The 17572-nt window shown below is 39.7% G+C and overlaps 1 protein-coding gene across 8 annotated transcripts in view; it reads left to right on the forward strand.

Annotated features, from left to right (window-relative positions):
- diaph2 (diaphanous-related formin 2) overlaps positions 1 to 17572 on the forward strand; it is a 505065-nt gene that overhangs the window by 120784 nt on the left and 366709 nt on the right. For all 8 annotated transcript variants that reach the window (XM_065273074.2, XM_065273073.2, XM_065273078.2 and 5 more), the window contains one exon: positions 11325 to 11464. In XM_065273074.2, the coding sequence (XP_065129146.2) occupies positions 11325 to 11464 (140 nt within the window). The remainder of the gene's footprint in view (positions 1 to 11324; positions 11465 to 17572) is intronic.

The following is a 17572-nucleotide window of genomic DNA, read 5'->3' on the forward strand; positions in this document are numbered from 1 at the left end:
AGACGGACATACAGCTGTTTGCCCTAGGGCGATGCTTCCGTTTTTTTAAGTAAATAATGTCAGTATAGCGGATTGACAAAATAACGCGTCAATGGCGGGGAAAGAGTTAAATAAGGTTAAATGTCCTCAAATGAAAACAGGCTTTCAGTCATTAATGATCTGGTCTGTTCGTAACTAAAGATAAAGTGCACGGTATCGTTTCGGACCCAAAATTTTCATTTCGGTGGATGATCACTACTTTTGAGTTACATTACTGTACGGTCTCAGCAGATTATTTCTGCAAACATTTTTATTTTGTTTTCTAAAACCTTTTTATGTTTAAAATCAAATGATTGGGTTTGTAATTTACAGCTCGGCTCCATATTGCAAGCACTTCCTGAGTGATTGGTAATGCTCTTTAATGTGTGATGTGTAGTCGACTAAAACCGCAGTGATTTTTTTTCTCACTAGACCAACTGCATGTCATTAGTCTTTGCTGTTACCTGACAAGTTTCAAGCTGGGTGGCAGAGCTGCTAAAGTTATCTTAATGCTGTTTTCTGCATCAAGATCCAAGATAAGCATCTCACGTCGTACTGCGTATCCGTTTCCTTCCTCTCATTGTGGTAACAATGAAACAAAGTGACTTGTTAGATCTCTCCTTATCGCCAAAGTGACAGATGTCCCTCCTGTTAGGCATTAATTAGTTCCTAATTGAAATGCTTGATTAAAATACAAGAAAGCTTGTTTATGGGCTTAAAACATCCACAGTAACGGTGAGCTTCTGAGAGCTGGTTATTGAAGATGGCTCTTATACTCACTTGGCAAGAGTTTTAAACTGTTTATGATAATGATATTTAGCTTTTTGAACATGTAATAGGAAATGCCAGTTCTTGAATAAGATAAAGCTGTTCCTTCTTATTAAGCTGCTGTCTTAAAACCTTATTAAAATGCTAGAATATTGTACTTTTCATCCCTTATAATGTTGAACGCAAATCATTTTATTTTATTTTTTAGGGTTAAGCTGTCTTTGATGTACAAATATTTTATTAATGTATTCATTTGCCATGCTTATTGAGGCAGCCCTCATCTCCGGACTTTTTATTTTATTCATCAGTAAACAGCCTCAAGTTGTTTGGAACAGGTTGGTTTTGTCCTCTCATCTTTCCATGAATTTCAGAGTTACAGTAAGAGGTGTTTAGATATCTCTGACTTTAGTAATGTTTTATTGATAGTTTCATATTTTTGGATTAAAAATGAAAGATTTCTTAGGAATCCATTTTGCATGGGAAGGAATGTTTTTAACTGGATTTCCTCCACCTTTTTCTTCCTCTCCTTTGGGAAAATGGCCTGATTTCATCTACAAACAACAGCTTGACTTTGTCCAAAACTTCCTAAAAGTCTACAGTAAAGGGCATCTCCTTACATAAATGGAAAAAAAAATTATCTTACCATGTTTAGGTGCTATAATTGGGTCCCAAGTGCCTCTATTAATCTAGACAATGTGAAAAAGAACAACCAATTAACTTAGTTTTGATAAACCATTCTTTGCAAGTATGTGAAAAAATAAGTAATTGAAATTTGGCTCCCCTTGTGATGTCAGAAGGGGATAACACAGCCCCTTAAACTTTACTATCTAACCACAGCACTGCCACTGAGTGCAGAGATTAAAGCCGCAGTCACATTAGCAGCATCTAGCAGTAGCAGAGGGACGCAATCTCATTGATTTCAATGAAAGCTTGGCGACTTCTGGCGACAGTGACTGTTGGCGAATGGATGGGGCGTGTCCAGTCGCGCGACAATGTTTAGAAATGTTTAACTTTATGCAATATTAAAAGCTACTTTCCGGAGTTCACGTCATCCGCCTCTCCTCAGTTACTGGAGTGAACGTTACTCAGTTGTTTATGACAACCAGATATAGAAACACCTCTTTTGAAAGAGACGAGAGGCAGAACTGGCATTACGATCCACCGGAAGTGGACGTGCACAAAGATCGCTGAAAGCGGAAGTACTACGTATCAGCGTGATAATCCCCTATACTTACTTTTGTGTAACTGGAACTTGTTGTACACAAACGTGGACAATCTGTTTATTGGTTCCTCCTAACCCCAAATAGCTGGAAAAAATCTGAAAAAAAAAGCAAACCCAAGCTTGGGTCTAATGAGGTTAAAGTTGTAAAATCAAAGTGACTAACCACAATCTATCTTTAGTTTTTAAATAAAAGTCTTCAGCACTATCTGTAAGGCTCAACTCTTGAGAGCAATATATAGTCTTTACCTGTGAACTTTATTTTAAGAGATTTCAGCTTTTGTCTATAGGTAAAATCACTATGCTGACTTTATCCGTTTGGCCTCTATTCTGTTGCTTTGAAAAGAATGCATTTGCCCTATACCGAGAAAAAGCATTTACATCAATAAGTTGTGGACATGTAAAATCATTTATTGGAGACTACAGTAATTGAGGTCAATGCCTCATCTGATGTCTGAAACATTTTAATCCTTGCCAATTATTTTCCTGGATAATTTGCTTCCTTTTATTTAAAACGTACAGCATTCTTCTGCATGGTATAAAAGCTTTATTGAGTTCTATAGGCTACAATTTAAATTAATTGTGAAGTCATGACTTAAAGTACTAGTTTAAACATAAAAGCTTTGCTTTTCTCCTTTAGCAAACCTTTGAAGAACTTTGTGATCTTTACTGTCCTTCTGTGGGCACCAGGCTTCTGCATTTTTTCTGTCAATGTCCCAAAGGCTTTTTAACCGTGGGGCTATTATACTGACATTATATGGTATTAAACGTAGTGTTTGCTTTGGAATAACAAGAGTAAGGATTCTAATGCTGTAATCTCATGATGTTGTGCCACCTGCTATCCTAGTAAGCTTTTCAGGGGGAGCCCTTTTAAATCAACACGTATCGTTTTGTTTGGCATCCATGGATGACTTGGCTTTATGCCAGAGACCCATGTTCTTCCCCATGAACAGAAAATTGAGATTCAGATAGTTTTGTGCTTTGCATTATTTCCATCTAGATCTTGCCCGGCTGCCTGTGCTGCACAAGAGTGTTGTGTGCTTTTAAGGGAGAGAACATCAGTGCTGTTATGTGCGGGTTGGGGATGTGAAGTGATTTAATGTTGGATAGGATCCATTTTAAAGTGACACACTGGTAGTGTTGAGTCAGCTAAGTGGTTGTGGCCTGGTGAACACCACACGGCTGTCACTCAGACGCTGATGCATTTAAAGAAATGTTCTGGGTTAAATACAACTTAAAGGTGCTCTAAGCGAATTGAAGCGTTTTAGACCATAAAACATTTTTTATTACATACCGGAAACATCTCCTCACTATCTGCTTGCTGCCTGTCCGCTGATCAAACTGTAAAAAAACGCGATCTCTGTAGACAGCCCAGGCTTCACAAACGGCAATATCAACAAATGGCCAAACCTAGCAGCACAAAACCAAACAAAGTATTCCAGCCAATAAACGACAAGAAGGATTTGGGGGTGGGGGTTGGGCGCGTTCATGAAAGCACGGAAGGGAGGGGGAGGAGTTAGCTAAGCTCTGTCTGTTTGAAAACAGTTCAAACATCAACAGGAAGTGACGTTGCACATTATTCGCTTAGAGCGCCTTTAAGCTGTATCGATAACGTCTGTGGCAAGCTGTTGAGTACCACTTACCATGGAAGTCTATGGAGCAAGGCATTCTGTGGGCTTTAAAAACAGTTATGTACCGTTAATATGCTTGCTTATAACATACAAAAAGGTATTTCTATAACTTGTAATGAACACAAAACATTCCATGCATTTACTGACTGGGTACACAAATGTTTGATTTGTTCCTGTCTCCCTATACATACTAGACTGGCTATTTCTCTTCTTTAGGGCCACAAAGAATGTTCCCTTTGGGAAAGTACTCCTGTGTGTTGTTTTTGAGAAACTTTGCACACCCTGATGGGAAATAACCCAGCGTGTGCATCTCCCCAGATGCATCAAAATACTTTTTATTGAGTGGCAGGGCATTTCCTGGGGGTCTCTCAATGGGTGCTATAGTCCATGCAGCTTAAGTGATGCTACTTTCAGATAACCTTTGAGACCAGAAAGCTTCTGGGTTCTTCAGAGAATGGGGTGTTGGTTTGTTTATGTGTGTGCGTTTGTGGAAGCTTCTGTTTTGTGAGTTTACTTGTTTTCCTATGGAGAAGGTGCTGGTTCCCCCTCTGTAAGACTGTCAATCAAATGCTAATGAGCAGTAAATTATGGAATAAAACATTCGCAACCACTTGGCTTTGAAATGGCTTCATGTGCACTAATTGCAACGATTATATCTGTATTATTTTTCAAAAAGATCAGTGGGGCACTCCAGTAATTTTCATTAATCACGTAAAAGGAGAAGTAATTAAAAACCCCATTATCACCAATCATTTCGGGTGTTTATGGAGGGATCCGAATATTAATATAATTTACTTCACACAAGACATAAAATGCACAAAAGATTATTTCAAGGTAATATCCCGCTGTTTCATAGCGTGCGTATCTGCTCTCTGTGGATTTTTGCTGTACTAGTTTTTGCTCTTCGATTTGTTAAATCACATCCTCGCAGTTGTGTTATGGTGTGTGTGATTCGACTGTCATGCTTATGGGTGCACGTTGGTGATATCTACTACTTTTACTCTGTCTCTCATAGGTGTCATTGAGATATTCGATTAAGGTCACATAAAGTGAGCCATGGGGGATCGACTGCAGGTTATCTGTGTAGTCTATTAAAGTGGCACTCGCTCATGCACCCTAATTTAACCGAATTATTCCGGTGAGGCGACCTCACATGGAGATAAATTACATCCACAATGTGTGAAGCAGCGCTATCACTTGCGTCCATCAGTCGGTAATCATGCTCTCCCTTCACACATATCAACTGCAAACACGCAGACATCTGCTGATCTAGATCAAGATCTAGACCTAGATTATCTTGGAGCGTGCAGTGGGCTAGTTAAAGACATTTTTCAGGACGTTGCTGAGAAGTCGTGGTCTGTATGCAGCCTGTCTGTTTGCTGCGGCCTTATTTTTAATGGGTGTAGCATGCATAGGTGAAGAGAAATGCAGTGGGCCTTTTTCCTTCCTGTATTGCACTTTCTCATAACAGATTGTGTTGTAAAGTGTATGTAGGATGGAAAGTACCTTCATACTATTGGCTTTTCCTTACTTGCCTGATAAACGGCAACAAATGCAGTCTGGCTTGTTTAAAACTTCTTATAACATATACACAGAATATATACATACTATGGTTACAGTTTGCCTCCGTCCCAAAGTGATATTGACAAGAGTAACTTTTCTGTGCACTATTGTCTCTGGCAGGAAATGTTGTTATTGACAAGTCAAGATTCAATAAGGCTGGGAGATGAACACTTTGGGCATGGTCAATGGGCTGCATTGGTTTTTTGGACTGCACTTTTTTTCTTCTCTTTCTCAAACTTTATTTGGCAGGCGGCACCCTACCCCTCAAAATGCTCTACATGGGTAGAAACTTTGTTACTCACAATAAATGGGTACAATAATTTATTTTATTGCTTAACATTTTTTATTATTGCCTTTTAATATGAAATATCTTAACAAGCTTCATGACAAGAGTACGCCTTAAAATGGCTGCGTTTATAGGCATCTCACCATGATATGAAACAGAGCATCTCCTTTTTATATCTGCAGCACTCACCCCATCTGTTGGTCGGTCTCTCCGTTTAATTTGCTTCTCTTTATCTTTTCTATGTGCTTTCTGTCTTAACCCCTGTGTGCTTTTCCTTTCTCCGTCAGGAGTTTCATTGGTCCTGCACACAGACCATTTCCTTGTTCTATCCAGCCAACAGCAGAAACCCAATTACAGTGAACTAGTGAATGTGGCTGTCTGCATGATTAGTGTGGTCTGGTGTAATGTTGATATCATCCCAAAGGATTGAGCTGGCCAGGGTCATTAAGCAGCATATTATGGCCTGTCTTTGGTTTCCAGAGGTAAAGGTCAGTGGATAGTGAAACCAAAAACTGTCTTTTCTTGAGTGGATTAGATTGAGGGTAAGGAAAGAAATCGTGAGAGCACTTTAACCTCAGCTTTTCATTACTTATTGTGGTGTAACAAAAATCAACAGCAAACGTGGCCTTGTAGTACCGCATGTAACATTCTAGAGTTTTTACTTTATAAAGGAAATGCACTTTTCACTGTACTACACACCTTTGCGATGATAGGATGTTGTGGGTTGTTACCAGGGCTTTGCTATGTGGTTTCTAAAGTTTGAAAGAATTTGCTAGATGGTTACTTATCTGTCCAAGTCACACCCAAGGGTGATATTCTGTTGTCTAGACATAGCTTTGTCCTCTTCCTAAATGCAAATGTATATTTTATTGCTCATTTAATTGTTTTAAGGGGACATATCATGAAAATCTGACTTTTTCCATGTTTAAGTGCTATAATTGGGTCCACAGTGCTTTTATTAACCTAGAAAATGAACAATCCAATAACTTAGTTTTGGTAAACCATTCTCTCCAAGCTGGTGAAAAAATGTCTCCCTTTGTGATGTCAGAAGGGGATCAAACTGTCATTTAGTGCAGAGATCAGCTTATTTGCAATTTAAAGGACACACCCAAAAATGGCACATTTTTGCTCATGCCTACAATGTGGCAATTTTTACATGCTATAATAAATTATCTATATGGTATTTTGAGCTAGAACTTCACATACGTACTCTGGGGACACCAAAGATTTATTTGACATCTTAAAAAAGTCTTGTGAAATGTCCCCTTTAAAGGTATAAAACCAGTCACTTAGAAAATAATTAGCACATTTCTTAAGAATTTAAGGTGACTTTGTCATTTTTATAGCGTGAAATGTGCAGGATGACTTATTTTAATTGAATTAATCTGCTTCTGGATTCTATCATTGGCAACAATTTAGCAATAGCTTCTATTGCATAGTTATTGATTAGCAGTTTCTTACTTAAGAAAAGACCCTTTGTTTGTTTTGTGAGGTGACATGTGAGAACATGAGCGTGTGGGTGAGATATAAAATAGATTAAAATATGCTTTTTCAAACCAAGGATTTTCTGAACATATTAAAGTACTCCACTGCTGAGCAGCCATCATTTAGTTCCTCTGGTGAGATGGATAGCAGACCTGCCTGTGGTTTAGAGTGGATTTGAGGTAGCTGTCTTTAGCAGGTCTGGAAAGAGCCAGAGGGCAACTACAGTAATGAGGGAAGTTACATCCTCTCTCACACGCCCCCCATTACTTCATTCTAGCAGTTTTAGACTCACCAGTCATATTCAGATCCATCAGATCCCCTCAACTTTACTTTAGTGGCAGATCGAGTGATCTTTAGTCAGATTCAGATCAAGACAAATTCAAGTAGGAAGATCTGGCAGCAGACGAAAGAGCCGAAGAGCTTCAGCCTGAGTATCTCGTTTCTTTAGGATGAGTTGGGGAAAATAAAAAAGGAGTTGTTATATTCACTTGGGAGAAGGTCAGAGAAGTTGACAAAGTAAAAAACAAAGTGCCTACTTGAATTCACCTCAATTTGAAGAGCAGTTACCGTAAATCTCACTTTGAGGAATCGTGCAGTCGCCCCGCCGAGTACCTTTTCTTATTGAACCTCTGTATATCACCGCTTGGTATTCACACATGTCTGTAACAGAATGCAGGTCAGCGCATATTCACAGCTGCCAGTCAACATCAAGGCTGCTTTCATTACAAACCAACTCATCATGTCGTGTTGCCACCAACTCACCGCCCACATACCCACGACTGTTTAAACCTAATACTAACACCTGCTGATCGCACCAGAGTAAATCACCCCACTGGCTGCCATGTTTACAACATGTTTTGCAGACTCAACACATACAGTGCCTTCCTATTGCAGCCCCCCACTTGCCTACAGTAATGGCTCATTTATTTTCCTGTTGCTATATAAACCGCCACTGCTGTCTATGTCTCAGTTTCTTTTGACTGTGCCTTGACAGAGAAGAATGGGACTCCGTCACACAAAGATGCCCTGTTTATTCCTCCCAGACTGCCTATTAGTGCTGCTTGCCTGCTGGGGAAACCAAATCTTGGGACGGTGGCATTAAAGTTGACTTCGTATCGGCGGAGAAACCGCTAATACTCTCTCCATACTACCCTGCATACTTCTCAGTCTGCATTAATTCATCTCTTTCTACAAGGGTGACTTTGACAGCCCACCCCTGCGCCCCACTGCCCTTTTTCTTTTCCTCTGCCTCGTTTGGGAGGTTGTTGATCTCAGATTGTATAGATGGAAAAAAAGCTTTAAAAAATGAAGAAACACATGAGTGACATAGATAAATATAGATAAAATACAACAGTGTGAAAATATATAAATAAAACAAGAATTTGACAAGGATATGAACAATGTGGTTGAAAGCAGTAGTATGTGCCCAAGAGGTTTTATTGAGGAGTACTGTCTGTCAGTCTGCTGCATGAGAATATAGACTTTAGTCACAGAAAATGTAAAATTTTGTCAGCATACACAGAAATCTATTTTAACCCGCAGATTTGTTGGTCTGTTTTATATAGATGTTTCATTGGATGCGTGCGTGTTGCCACAGTTACGCGCCTGAAGTTAACTTCGGTTTGTGTTTGTTAATGGCTCTGGCCAGTGGCTAAACTGACTTCTGGAACAAATACCTTGTCGAAAATAATATGTTTTGGTTTCCTTAAGATTAGGCGAGGCGGTGAGCCTACATCACCGCTGGGTGAAGAAAGGTTTAGCAGCTAGACAAGGATCTGTAGCTAACATTATACATTACTTTATACTGTAAGCTTACTTACTTACTTACTTATTCATTTAGCAGATGCTTTTATCCAAAGCAACTTACAATTTATATGTTAGAGGTCACACGCCTCTGGAGCAACTAGGGTTTAAGTGTCTTGCTTAGGGACACAATGGTGTGTCACAGTGGATTCAAACCCGGGTCTCTCACACCAGCGTGTGTCTTATCCACTGCGCCATCACCACCCAAAATTAATTTAGCTCAGTGTAATAGTTGATGTTTAATAATACAAATAATAGTAATAATTCATTACATTTATATAGCGCTTTTCTGCAGCACTCAAAGCACTTTATATATAAAAGGGGGATTTTTCTCAACCACCACAATGTGCAGCATCCACCTGGATGATGCGACGGCAGCCATATTGCACCAGAACACCCACCGCACACCAGCTTATTAGTATATGAGGGGATGATTAGTAGGCTTATGGGAAAATTTGGCCAGGATGCAGAGGCACACCCCTACCGTATTTTCGCTTCAGTCAAAAATTTGTTTTGAAGAGGAAAAAACATATTTAAGTCGACTAATACGTCACATTTATTTAGAAAATGATTTCACAAAATCCAAGCCAAAGAACAGACATTTAATTTCGAAAGGCAAGTTATTCAACTAAACAGTGGCACATAGAACAGCAGACTGAATAGGTGTCTGTACATGTTAAGGTAACATTAACATCCAGCTAACACAATAGCATACAGAAAATACTTGGGAATCTGAATAGGCTAAATTAACATGACAAGCCAAATCAAGTTCAAAAAGGTCCCGAAGTCATTCCACATCACTAAATCCATTGAATTACATAAATTCAGGAGCAGCATAGAGCGGACTCTCGCGGCTGGAAACGGTAATGGTTTCTCTTGGTTCATATGAATTAATTTTGACGTATAAGTCACACCTGACTCGAAGTCGCAGTACCAGCCAAACTATAAAAAAAGTGCGACTTGTAGTCCGGAAAATATGGTACTCTTTTTCTAAACACATCCTGAGATTTTTAGAGACCACAAAGGGTCAGGACCTCAGTTAACGTCTCATCTGTAGGACGGTGCTTTTTTGACAGTAAAGTGTCCCCATCCCTATACTGGGGTGTTAGGACCCACACAGACCACAGGGTGAGCACCCCCTGCTGGTCACACTAACACCACTACCAGCTATGATTTAAACTAAGATCATTTACTTGTTATATAAACAGAAATACTTTTACTCTAGAGGGACTCTAATGATTATTTGATGATACGTTTGGGCTAGAAAAGCTGTTTGTTTATATTATATATTGTATACAATATGTAGAAAGTTGATGTTTCAGTACAGTTGATGTTTCAGTACAGTAATAAAAATGCAGTATATTTATAGGGTATGCAAATAATAGTATGCAGTTTTGTGGGTGAAGACAGGCATGTTTGGGATTACACAGCATAGCATTATAGCACTATATGAAGAAGTTTGTGTGTACACAGTCAGAGATTTAGATTGTCAGCCATGTACTGTACAGAAAAGTGCAACTCTTAAAATGTTTCACATGCAGTTGCAGACAGCTGTTACAGTACAGTCTCTACAAACAAAATAAATCTTTCTTTAATGCATCATGGATTTCTCATTATTTTATTTGTTGCTTACAACTCTTTGACTGAATGTCGGGTAATAAACTCCTTAATAAACTTTATTTATCACCAGAAAGGAGTCACGGGACTCTGTCTGTGTTAATGTAACCACTGAGTCTCCAACTTTGTCAGTGGTTAAACAAAATGTCTTACGTAGAAGTACAAAAAATAATTTTTTTGCAATTTTGCTGTTCCTTTTTAATTGTGCGTGGGAGCATTTTGCCGTTACCCCGTGTGTACTGTAGAATTAGCATCCGGCAGCTCCTGCTGACTAGTCTAGCTGGTCTCACTGTGTCAGTCGGTGCTGTGGGAGGGAAGTGTGCTGATTTGGGGGGAAGTGAGTCTGCAGTTATGGAGTGTTGGTAATCATTCTCACCTGCTGGAGACTGGGGATACAGCTGGGAGCACATGGGCGCTGTCTGATCCACAAATCAGGTGTTTGTAACTACATCCACCTCCTACTATTTTCAGCCTATTGTCAGATGATGGACTCACTTGACATTTTAACAAAAACATCCTCTACCATGCCTTTGCTCACTACAAGGATAAATTGTCTCTTTGTAAACCTTTTGAAGTCAAATGACCTCTGACACCAACTGAGCCAATTGAGTTACTGCAGCTCAATTGAATGAGCATGGCACTAGCAACATCAAGGTCATGGGTACAACACACATCTGATAAATCTGATATACCTTAAATGCACTGGATAAAAGCGTCTGTTAAATGCATAAAGTTATATTAATGTAAGTGTAAGGCGTAAAAATGTAAACATAAGGCATTTCCTTCTCTACACCTGCTCATAGACTCCAGCAATAGCAATGACTTTCAATGATCAAGTCTAATAGAGATGTTGTAATTAACGTGTGGCAGGTCTAACAAGGTGTAAAGCGCAACGGTGCAGTGGCTGATCCCTTAATGTGTCTCGTTCCCGCAGGGTGGACTGAGGAACAGCAAGCACGAGTGTACGCTGTCGTCACAGGAGTACGTGCACGAACTACGCTCAGGCATCTCCGAAGACAAACTACTCAACTGTCTGGAGTCCCTGCGCGTGTCCTTGACCAGCAACCCCGTCAGGTCAGTGTTTCACTATTTAACTCCCACATTCTGTCTGCAGCGCCAAGCGTTTCAGTCTATCTCACTGAAACCTTTCATCTGTGGGTTTTGATGAAAGAACCTGACACACCACTACATGTTTTAAGCATCTCCAAGCAGTCTCTCATTCTGAAACGAAAAGTTAGACCTCATTTTCCTGTCTGCACTTGGCAATCTTGCAGGATTTCTTTTAGGATGCTAATTGGAAATCTGTCAATGGATCTTTTAACCTCCGGTCTATATGGATCCCCAATTCTGGTTAAATGAGCATAGCCCATAGCATAGCATAAATGAGTGTAGCCGTGTCATCTCTTCCTACTTCTATCTATTAAGCTCTAATAGATAGGAAATCCTTTTTTAACACATTAGACAGCCAGCAATTCTCTAAAACGTTAATAAGCACAGTACCACCACCAGACCAGACGCCTTTTCTTTCAAGTCCCTCCACTAAAGCGGCTCTCTGGTCGTTGCCCGGGTGCTGTTTTTAATCTGTTTTGATCATGGCTAATGTACTACTTAAAATAATTTTGCATTTCTCAAAGCCCTCCCCCGTTCATTTCTGGCACGCTTTTATTGGCCCCGCTCGTTCCCTCGTAATAATGCCCGTCTCAATTCCCTCAGCCTGCTCCTATAAAGTTGTCTCACCTCCCCTCTGGTGGACAGGATCTTCAAATTTAATTTGGTCCCAGTAGCGCAGAGGAATGCTATGTGACAGCAGACCCTCTCAATTATTTACCAGAGCACTGTCTGAGAGATGGCTCTTAATGTGAATCAATGAGCGCAGCATATAAAGTGGTCATCATACGATTGGCAGACAGACAATATATTTAGGTCTACCATTGCGCTGTGAGAAAGGGGACCTTCTCAGAGCATGAACAGAACTGTTATTTGATCCGCCTCGGCTCGCAAACTAACGGGCATCGGATACGGTCTCGCTGGAGAGATTGTGTGTTCAACACCCACCCAGCAACAGATGTGTTCTGTGCTGCAAAGCAATTAATAGACAGCCCTGCCCCTCTCCCCAGATGGTAGTACAGTGCAACGAGTCAAAGAAGCACAAACTCTGAAATGACTTTGCCGTTGTTATCTTGTTATAGAAAAAAATCTCAAAATGTAAGTTGTAGAACACAGCGCCTCAAGGTAATCTCTTGTTATTGCCCTAATTAAACCAATGCATGGCATCACGTTGTGTTGTCTTTATCTGATCATAACAGTGTCAGGGCCCCGTGTAACCAATTATTTACTCCACTGTTAGCCATTAATCATAGGAAACGGATGCAGAATGTTGTTCTTTAGGATGCCCATGAGGAAAAAACTTGATGGGGAGCCTAGCTGGCTGAAGACACGACGGCGTCAGCACATCCTCACAGTAAAAGGGCAGTTTGTGCTGAGGGGCCTTCAAGGCCAGGACCACCCTCCGGGCGTTTGCAAATGGCTGAACTTGTGAATACCCCGAGAGGAGGGGGAGGATTGAGTGGTGTCTCACTCACCCACTGAAGGTCAGGCCTTACTGGGAGAGAGGCACCCTGGGGTGATACGGTGTTCAGAGATGCTCACGACTGCGCTGATATATTTCTTCGCCGCCTCCACCTTTCTCTTCAGTGTATTTTTTTTTTTCTTTTAACAGCACGGAGGGGTTATACAAGCTTTACAGCAGCTCTGCGGTGTTACAATTAATACTAGTGAAGCTAATTATTACGGATCACAAAACAGGAAATATCCATCCCGTGTGCTGAATACAGTATGGTAATTTAACCTTTACAGTACTCTGGGTTTATGTATTTGGGACAGGCGTGCAAAGACACCAGTTTAATGCACTGCTTTATAACTGCAGTCTATATTAGTGGACAGGTTAATGTGCACTGGTTCATGTTTTAGCTTTCTTCCATTTTGTAAGGACCACCTAAAAATGATTTGATGTCACTGTGATACTGTCTCATTCTCATTGACGTTATATAAAAGTAGTCTCATAGGAGTCTCTAGAAAGTCAGGAATAAATATCACCTCGCATTCCATTCCACACAGGCCCAAACGTTGGTTTTCTACCTAAAGTTGAATTCCTGTGAGACTTGACTCATTTCTCTATAAACTCCTGGACAACTTTTTGCATTACCTGCAAGTTTTGGAAATGTTTGGACATTAAGCTACAGTGCAGGCTGAATGAAGAAGTTAATTTGTGATGAAAATGACCCCAAGTTCCCTATGCCAAGGAGCAATTACTTACAAGTCCCTTCAAATTTTATGTCCGCTCCAAGAAATATGTTAAAGTGTAAATTCCTTTTAAGTCATGAATCCTGCAACATGCTGTGTTTCATAATAATCACAAAATGCTCTCGGGAAACATGGGGACAATGAAAGTTGAAGCATGGATGTGAATTAACATGCATATCACAACTTCTAAAACTAATGAAATTTTGCCAGCTTTTGTAATGGAATACTAATTATTATGTCAGTTGTTCCCAAACTTTTACAGGTTAAATGTGGCTCAGGGTATTCCCATGTGTAGATATTTGCTTTTCAGTTACAGCTAGGGGTTTCCTGTCTTGCTTCAGGGATCCTGTCCGGCAAAGTTTACTCTTAATTTTACATAATTTTCAAGTGATTTAAAGTGAACTTGATTAGCTGTTGTGAAGTACAGTGGAAGTATGTGACAGAATGTACAAGGGTGGACATTGAAGTATTAGCAAGGGTCCGGACACACATGCTGGACAAATGTATAAATTGTAATGCAATGTAAGTCACTTTGGATAAAAGTGTCTGCCAAATGCATGCATAAATAAAAGAATGAATGTGAATGTAAAACACAATTAATCAATGGACAGGTGCATTTTAAGACAAAGCAGTGGCACGGATATATATGTTAAGATTTGTCAGTGCAAGATGTTTTTGATTTAAGTCAGCTCAAACATGCATTTAAGTAAGTTCTGCATTTAAATAATTCCCAAAAAATCATCCATTATTTGAAGTAAACATATTTCAGTCCCTCCAGAAAAACGTGATTATGCGATCACATGATTCAACGCATAATCTGCCAAAGTCTGCATATTTATGTGGGGGTTGCATTTTTTCAAACACGCCACACATTTGCAACATAAATTGCAGATTTTTCGTGTGCAAAATATGCAGGGCTTGCATGATTTCATAACCCCCGCATTTTCGTAGCAAAAATCACATATATCTTAGCAGAAAGTTAAAATTTTTGTATTTACTTCACAAAACTGCAGCCATGTCCCCTGTTGCCATGGGAACATTATGAAGTGACGTGATTATGTGACGTGAACATCATTGAAAAAGCTACAGACAGCTTCAAAATATCATCACATAAAATTGCATATTCCATCGCATTTTTTAAGAAAACTTGCCGCAAGATCAATGATTTTTGCCTGCAACTATCACATAAAAAAAACTCTGGAAGGACTGATATTTATGAAGGTGTGCCACTGTTTCAAATGAACAATGACATTTGGCTTATAGAGTAGAGAATAGTTTAAAATCATAAGAGGAGAAGTACAGTAATTATGCGAAAGTACATGAATTTTACGAAATTTAAACTTCAGTATATTTAGATAATTAACACTAAATAGTCTTTATCCAGTTTGTGTGTAGTTTTGTTCACACATGTGTAGCACTAATTATCCTGCATATCATGTCCTGTTTTATCACTGGTATTAGAGCAGTTTGCTAAATTAAAAGCACAGCAAAACAAATATAATGGGTAGCCCCCAATGATCATGCAAAATCTCCTGTGTGCGAATTTTGATTAACTGAGTGACAAAAACAACATTATTGCACTAATTATTATAACTTAAAATCACTCTATTAAAAGCCTAATTATCATGGAATGCGTTTTTACCACCAAAGCTCCAATGCTTTTGTTTCTTAAAAGGCCACGGATAAGGAGAGCGGAGCTACTGTCACGCTGTTAATCTTCTGTCATTGGTTAGCCTGTGTTTATCTAATAGTTTAATTGTCTGGGTTGAGCACCTGCTTGGCTGCCCAGGTGGCTGCTGGGCTGCAGAAGACTCTTATTTCCCAGTAGTCCCTCACAGGTGTGTAGCTCACAGCTTTACATATCCGCACACAGATGGTTATGCTTGGGGAAGTCTTCCTTGAACATTTCACTCTTCATTTTTTTAAACTCCTTTTATCTTCTCCCAATCCTCCATTGCTCATTTTGGTAGAATAAAATGACTTGGTTTATTTCTTCTTTATTCATTGTGGGTTTTTCCCACTATATATTCATCTCTCTCTCATATGAAAGCACACTTCTTGTTTCATTAACTTCGAATTCTCCGACTTCCGAAATGCCAACTTACAGATAATCATTGCGTCTTATTTCCTCATTTACGAGGAGTTAATATGCACTGTAACTAATGGCAGCCATTTTCTCCTGCCTCTCTTATATGGTTTTATTCCCTCTGCTTTTATTTCTTTCTGATGCAGCTGTACAAACAGTGCCACAGGCATGCAATGTAGTGCATGAACAAAATTACAGTCCAAGAAGTAATCCACAACTTTCTTAACACCCACTCATGCATAAAACCCTGCAGCCTTGTCATCTATTCCAAAAGCTCTGATCACTTTTGCTCTCTCGGTCGTTTCCACGTAGACAAGTAGTGCAAAATCTCAGTGGCGTGCAGGATGCACTTATTCTTCATCAATTCGTGTTTCATCTGTGACACGCCACCATTGCGTCCTTCTGAATGTCTGTGGGGCTTGGCTTTTCACTTTTTTTGTGCTAAGCTCTCGGTATTACACACTACTGTAACAACTCTACTTTAAATCCAAGCTGTGACTTCCACATTGAATCTGCAGGCTTAAAGATACGCAGCAAGGAAAATCAGTCAAAACTGAACTTTGCTCCAACTTTTCATTATGTTCAAATCTTCATGGTAGAGCTCCTGCATTTTTCCCAGAGGGTTTTTGTAGTAGTAGTATTTTGCAGCGGAGGGCTTTAACGTGAGCCAGCCGTGTGTTGTAGTTATCTGTGTCAGACAGGGGTCTGAGGATGTGGGGATGTGTATTGGTGTAGAGTTGTGCTGATGCTACATGGCCACCCTACGAGCCTGTGAATCCATCATTGTACCTATGTGGACGTCGTTCTTGGACGCCTGTGGACTTGTGCAGGAGGTAATGGGCTTATTAGTGCCTTTGAAGATTTGATACTCCTCTACAGAAATCCTTACAGGCTCAGATTCTCACCACTATAAACTTACTTGTGCCACTGAAGGAGTACCAACTGGTGGACAGTGAGACGATCAGAGTTTGTTATTTTTAACACGTACTACTAGAAGCAGATATCCACCGTTATTGACATCTTGTCTGATGGGAATCTACAAATTTAATAAATGTCTGAGTCAAGGTACTTGAAGACAGGCCAAAATAAAAAAAAACTGATCTGTATTGAGTTGTCTGCATGTATACAGTATGTGTTTGTCTGTGTATTTGGTGCATCTCGTATATCTTACTGATGCTGCTTAAAGGAGTGTATTAATATCACGGCCAGTCAAAAACTTGCTGTGATGGATAATAGCAGGAGACAAGAGATGGTGATATAGGTTGTCAGAGATGTTTATAATGTGCGTCTGCGTTTAAACTTTATTTCCTTCGCGCACCTGGCTAGACACCCTTGTCCATCATGCATAATTGATTTTCTAAACGTGGTTTGTCATTCTGTGTATTTTTTCCTCTAGCCAAATGCTGTTGACAGGTTTGAAGGAAAGAAAATGCACATGCATAATGTTATCTCATTTCACTGAGACAGCGTTTATTATTTAGAAAAAGTATATTCGGAAGTTATTTGTGTTTAATTTGCTTTGATTAATAGTGTATGGTGTGGGTAAATAACTTGAGTTTGAGTTTTGGATGATGTCTTCACGGGGCCTACTTAGATCAGAAAACCAGAGGGCTGACCTGAGATATAATATAATATTAGCAGGCTCCTGTAATTTAAAATGAAGTAGTTTTTGGCCAAACGGAACCGAAAAGACACTATTCTTGCGTGGCTGCATCAAGTTCTGTCCTGTCAATCAATTATTTTATAGCGGTTCTTTCTGGTTTGTGCACTGCACACACGTTGGTGCCGTTTCC

The sequence above is a fragment of the Paramisgurnus dabryanus genome, chromosome 16 (assembly GCF_030506205.2).
Source record: "Paramisgurnus dabryanus chromosome 16, PD_genome_1.1, whole genome shotgun sequence".
Lineage (NCBI taxonomy): Eukaryota > Metazoa > Chordata > Actinopteri > Cypriniformes > Cobitidae > Paramisgurnus > Paramisgurnus dabryanus.